This window comes from Arachis hypogaea, chromosome 14 (genome assembly GCF_003086295.3).
Source record: "Arachis hypogaea cultivar Tifrunner chromosome 14, arahy.Tifrunner.gnm2.J5K5, whole genome shotgun sequence".
Classification (NCBI taxonomy): domain Eukaryota; kingdom Viridiplantae; phylum Streptophyta; class Magnoliopsida; order Fabales; family Fabaceae; genus Arachis; species Arachis hypogaea.
In genome coordinates this window covers 7609666-7615474 of record NC_092049.1, presented here as the reverse complement: position 1 = coordinate 7615474, position 5809 = coordinate 7609666, and the positions used below count along the sequence as shown (strand labels likewise).

Below are 5809 nucleotides of genomic sequence, written 5' to 3'. Positions count from 1 at the left end.
TTTATCCTGAAACACAAAATATCATAATATATAAAAAATTGCAAAACACCTACATGCCATTACATATTATGCCTTGGTAACTAAACAAAACAGATAATCTAAAGTGTTCAAGTACTGGAAGTTCCAAAATACTAGACCAATGTTAGGCATAGTTTACAATCAAATATAAGTTACAAAATACTATCCAAAATACTAGTCATAACTATCTAGTCTTCATTTTTTCCGTGGAGCTTTAAAAGGGGTGCAGTGGAGCCAAATTCTTTAAAGCTTAGTGGTGCTCCGAAGCTTGGTGCCTTGATTCCTTGTTTGAGTCCTGGTGTTGAGATGAATTGGAACACCTAGCTGCAGTGTCAGTACTAGTTGCTGCTTATGTCTCGAGAGAAATGCCAATGGATGTAGTTGATCTTGTAGCCATCCTTGATTGGGTTGATGGGGATTGGTTTGTGAGCACAGTGGGTGGAAGTAACGGCCCATGAACTTGAGATGTCAATGGCTTACGAATTGGCTGTTTCTTCTGGAATGGTCTTGCCAATACATAGCCTTTTACTCTGTATATCATAACCCTTTGAACATCTCCTCTAAATCCTTAAAATTAGCAAAGTCAATGTCCAACTTGGAGAATCTTTCCACCTTACCATTAACGTAGCTGAGCATTCCATTATCGTCTCTCTCAAACCACCTCCATGGTGAAATACTGGTATAATCTCAACAGCCACCTACAATATATAAACTTTACTCAGTAATCCATAAATAAATTATTATTAACAGACATTAATATACTCAAAACAGACAAAAAATTTTACTCGAAGTAATGATCCAACCCTAGTAAAAGTGACTGTTTTTCACAAATGTAAAAAAAAACACATATCATACTTTATGGTGGTCCATGGTAAGCATACTTCCTTCTGATAAACAAATGAAGGAGTACAGTGATGCTGTTTACAAACGGTTGTACAAACTCACCTCTAAGAACGGAAGTGCGACTCCGTCAATAGCATGTCACCACCTCCGTCAGCAAACGCCACGTTACTGTGCAGTTACGTCGTCCTCACCGGCTCTCTTTCGTTGTCGTTTCTGACGAGAAGCTTGACAGTCTCTAGGGTTTACGATAATCCTTTGTGTGGATGAGGGCAAAGAGTGAGAGCGAGTGTGTGATACTTAAGGGAGAGAATGAAGAATGTATGTTATAATCTGATTCCATCTGCATCAAAACGGCAACGTTTTTGCTGATTGTGCAAGGACCTAATTGTCTCATCAAATCGTTAGAATCAACGTCAGATAGTTACCGTTACACGTAGAATTTCTCGGTTACATTTCATGGAAGAACTGTTACAGGGTCCTTTTGATCACACAAAGAGAATCAATGGAGACCGCGTTGTTAATTTCTAATGGTGAGGGGGGCGCCAGGTCAATTTCGTAAATGGTTAGGGATCGGAGAGAAGTTTTATTCTTTTGATTAACCTACAGTTTTAAATCAATAAATAAGTAAATTAGTAATTAAAGTGGTTTGATGACTTTTTCGATGATCAGTTCAATTTTTAAAATCTTTCTTTTAATGCTCTTTTTTTGCACTTTTTGACTGAATTATTAGGAACAAATTTTTGCCAAAAACTAGACCAGTTATATGCAGTATTTAGAATTATGATTTTTGTCACCATGCTCTACTTTTTTGGATTCGAAATTTATTATCCTTTTGCAAATAAATGCAGGCTTTATTTTTGCGGAGACTAGATAAAAGTTTTTAAAATATCTTTAGATAAAGATGTTTGATATCATTTATTAACTAAATTGTTACGAATTAGATTTTTGACATGTAATTTAGATTAAAAGTATTGTTATTATTAAAAAGTGTTATTATATTTTTAAAATCATTACTTTAGTTTTGACACTAACTTTTTAATTTATTTAAAATTTAATTTTTAATAAAAAATTTGTTATAAGATTGTTTTTATCCTTTTATTATTTTTTTTAAATTTTATAATATTATTTTCTATTTTTATTTCATTATATTTTGATATTTTTTATTTTTTTAATTTTAATAATCTTTTACGAGTTAAATTTTTATTTATGGTTTTTATAATTCTTTTAATAATTTTTTATTTTTAAAGATCTATATTTTAATCTATTAATTTTATTTTTGTAATTATTTTACTTTTAGTATAACAATTTTTGTTTATTTTTAAATTTTTTGAATAAAACATATTATAAAGTTAAAATTTTAAAATATATATTTTAAATGTAACTAAATAAATAATTTTAAAAGAAAATTTGTTATCTTTATACAAGTGATGCTTTTTTCTGGGTCATTTTTTGTGCGGCATTAAATAACCCTATATGGAGGTGTCAACTTTAATTGGGCTCTAGCATCTGCGATTATCCGATTAGCATACACTAGACGGACTGACCAAAAATAATGAGGAAGTAAATATAAACAAGAAGACAATATATAAGTTGCACATCTTTATTGGGAGATTTTTTATTTAAATAAATAAAATAAATGTAATAATTATCGAAATAAATAATTTTAAAAATAATTATTGTTTTGCATTCTTTAGTCATATTTTGTTTACAGTGTAAATGAGATGACAATTCATGTATTTCGTTTACACTGTAAACGGAATATGACACGTCAGCTGCAACGTGTCTATCTCGTTTACACTGTAAACAAGATATATGAAATGTTCATCTCGTGTTCAGTGTAAACGAGATATATGGAAGACAATCCCAGCAGCTATAAAAGGATGTCTAACCCTTGTTATTCTTCACAAACTTTTTCTATCCTTTTTGTGTCTCATATTTCTCACTAATACAAGGCATTAATGGCCGGTAATATAGTCCGTACATGGTTGTGCTTGTTTATCCCAATTGTCGTATGAGAAATGGCGACAACGGGATGACATTTGTGTGTGAGGATCCGATATTGTTTCGCACTCAGCGTGTGGAGACGTTGTCGGATTTGAAGAGTTTGATATTGAGCAAGATCGGTGGTACACAAGCGAGGGAAGTCAGAAGGGTGGCATATAGGTTGCTGGCACCCATGGATAACGGAGTCTTCTGGTTTCGACTTTTCCAACTTCTAGGGGACGAGCATGTGCGACTGATGTTAGACATCCATGAGAGGATCATGGTAGAGCAGGTAATGGAGCTTTCCGCAGAGGTGGGTCACAGGGGTGGTGGGAGTTCCGTACACTCGACCTATGTACAGGATAACGGACCTCTCGCACCACCGCCCGTTCATGTCGCCATTCCAGTGGATGAGGCATAGGAGGGCGAGAAGGAGTTGGACGAGGATTACGTGGCGGACAGCGACTCGTCCTATGGTGTGGATGGGGATGAGTGTGTTCCGGAGACACCTGTCCAGACTGTGGTGTGGCATGTTCTGCTTCCACCTCACCCAATTCCGGCACTATTGGTAGTGCCATCTCACTATCACAGTCTGGATCTAGATGCCATGCATGAGAGGACTCCGTTTTCTGACACGGGTGAAGAGGATTACAACCTAGACGGCGGTGTAGAGTTTCAGGTCGGCCACAGGTTTAGAAGCCGAGAGACAGTGCTTTAGGGTGTAAAGAACTACAGTATTCGCAGGAATGCGGAGTCCCAGGTGATCGAATCGGATCGGTTAAAGTACCATGTGCAGTACCGTCAAGCTGAGAATGGGTGTCAATGGAGCCTCTGTGTGGCCCTTCGGCAGAACCTCGGATACTGGTAAGCTTAAATTTAATTCCGCTTGTCAGTACTTCTGTACGAAATATTAAGTAGGTGTACGACATGGCTAAAGCAATACTGTTTTGTTGTGTTCAAGGAGGTTCGAAGAGTTGGTGGAGTGCACAGTTATCTAGCACCGACCATGTCTCAAGACCATCGTCAGTTAGACAGCAGTCTGATCTGCAGGGTCATCTTGCCATTGATTCAGTCCAACCCCTCTGTAAGCATTCCAGTTTTGCAAGGTGCGATCCAAGCAAGCTATCACTTCAAATCATCCCACAGAAAGGTGTGGATGGCCAAGCAGAAGGCAATTGCACAAATATACGGGGATTGAGAAGAGTCGTACGAAAATATACCGTAATACAGCATAGCAAGTATTTAAATTCACAATATATTCTAAGTCGTGACTAACCTCATCGAACCGTAATCGGTCGATCGAAACCTTCCCATGCAGTACCCTAGCCTGATGCTGATCCCTACTCTGTTGCTGCAATCCAACCAACCTGACAGTAAGGGAGATATATACGATTTGTTAAGTAACAAACCATATGAATTGACAACAAAATTTAATGCAAATATAAAAATAATATTTGGTTACCTCGCAGCTAGCGGATACTGGTAGATTCCTCTATCTGGTGGACACCACTGAGGAAATCTCTGATAAATCCAGCTCATCAAAAGCGGAGTGCAACCGGCAATGTCCGTGACGCCCCGCTGTGCCGCCAAACAAAGTGACTGGTACGTTCAGGATAGCACAGTCGAGTCCCAAGATAATGCCCTACACTCCGCAAAGTTCTGGAGAAGCGGTAGCCATCGTATGTGCACCAGGTTGTTGGACTTGTTTGTCAGCAGACACCGAGCGTACTGTCGGAGGGTCTCCAGGTCGTCGGTCGGGGGCATCTGGCGGACACGATCCCGCAACCACACCAGCTTCAGTGTGAAAAACCCATTCCTTTGCGCAGCCTGCTGTGCTGCCACTGGAGGCCTGTCACCAAGCAGCTGCTCCACCATAACCCATGTCTCCATGCCGTACCACTTATCGAAGTCACGGATCGGAGGCCGTGTGCGCATAGGCCTAGGTGGTACGCCACGTCCTGCAGGGTGATAGTGACCTCACCCCACGGGAGATGAAACGTGTGCGTCCCCGGACGCCATCACTCCACGAGTGCCGAAATCAGGGAATTGTCAAAAGTGAAGTCCCTGAGTAGCACCGTGTTGCCGAATCCAGTCTCTGCCAGATATGGGACGATGGCGTCCGGTGGAGAAAGGGTATGGCTCACTCGTCGGGGCAGTAGAAGGCGGGACCTCTGAACAAGAAAAAAAAATTCAGCCTTATAAAGAGATGATCATAAATTTATGCACATATTTGAATTCTTACTCTTTTTTTATTTTTTGTGTTTAAATCAGCATAACATGTCATACACAGCAATTATTTCTATTTAACTTACAGTTACTTCTAATTAAGAACATACTTCCATGTTTCTAACCTACACATGTCTCTAAATTACATATGGCAGGATACCTTTCATAATTAGAACATTATACATACTAACAACCTAGCACAAGAAAAATAAAGTTTCAAATCAATAATTATGTCATAACAACCTTGCACAAGCAAATAGAGTTCCAAATTCCTTCTAGAGACCACTCACTAAACTATTTAACTACGTTGTTGTCAATTCAGAACTACCCTAACAATGGCCACATACTTAGATTAAACGAACAGAATACAACTAACCTCGAAGTCAGTCGTCCTGGCGTAATACGATGTGTCGTTCAGTCTGTTGATGTCTCCGTCATTTCCTGCCTGACGTGCCATTACCGTATAAATCTAAAATAGAATAAGAAAGGGACAAAAGAGGAGAGAAAGAGGTTGATTCAGTCAAAATGGGGCCCAGACTGCTGCTGTAAACGACTTCTATTTATAGGCGCAGACAGGCTTTATCTCGTTTACAATGTAAACGAGATAGACACGTTACAGCTGACGTGTCATATCTCGTTTACAGTGTAAACGAGATATATGAATTATCATCGTAAACGAGATATGACTACGGAATGCAAAACGGTAATTATTTTTACAATTATTTATTTCAATAATTAT

General features: G+C 38.6%; 1 protein-coding gene across 1 annotated transcript; it reads right to left on the bottom strand.

The window, feature by feature from the left end:
* Nucleotides 1-5539, bottom strand: LOC140178248 (uncharacterized). The gene is made up of 4 exons (XM_072213675.1): nt 5447-5539; nt 4307-5015; nt 4121-4211; nt 1-716 (listed from the first exon to the last, which is right to left on the bottom strand). The coding sequence occupies exons 2-4, from the start codon at nt 4381-4383 to the stop codon at nt 579-581; spliced, it is 306 nt and encodes a 101-aa protein (XP_072069776.1). The 5' UTR covers nt 4384-5015; nt 5447-5539; the 3' UTR covers nt 1-578.
* Between the last annotated feature and the right edge of the window lie 270 nt (nt 5540-5809).

Coding starts and splice junctions, on each gene's coding strand:
- LOC140178248 (XM_072213675.1), bottom strand. CDS start 4,383: ATGAGCTGGATTTATCAGAGATTTCCTCAGTGGTGTCCACCAGATAGA. Junction 4,212..4,306: donor CAGTATCCGCTAGCTGCGAG/GTAACCAAATAT, acceptor CCTTACTGTCAG/GTTGGTTGGATTGCAGCAAC. Junction 717..4,120: donor ACCGATTACGGTTCGATGAG/GTTAGTCACGAC, acceptor TATATATTGTAG/GTGGCTGTTGAGATTATACC.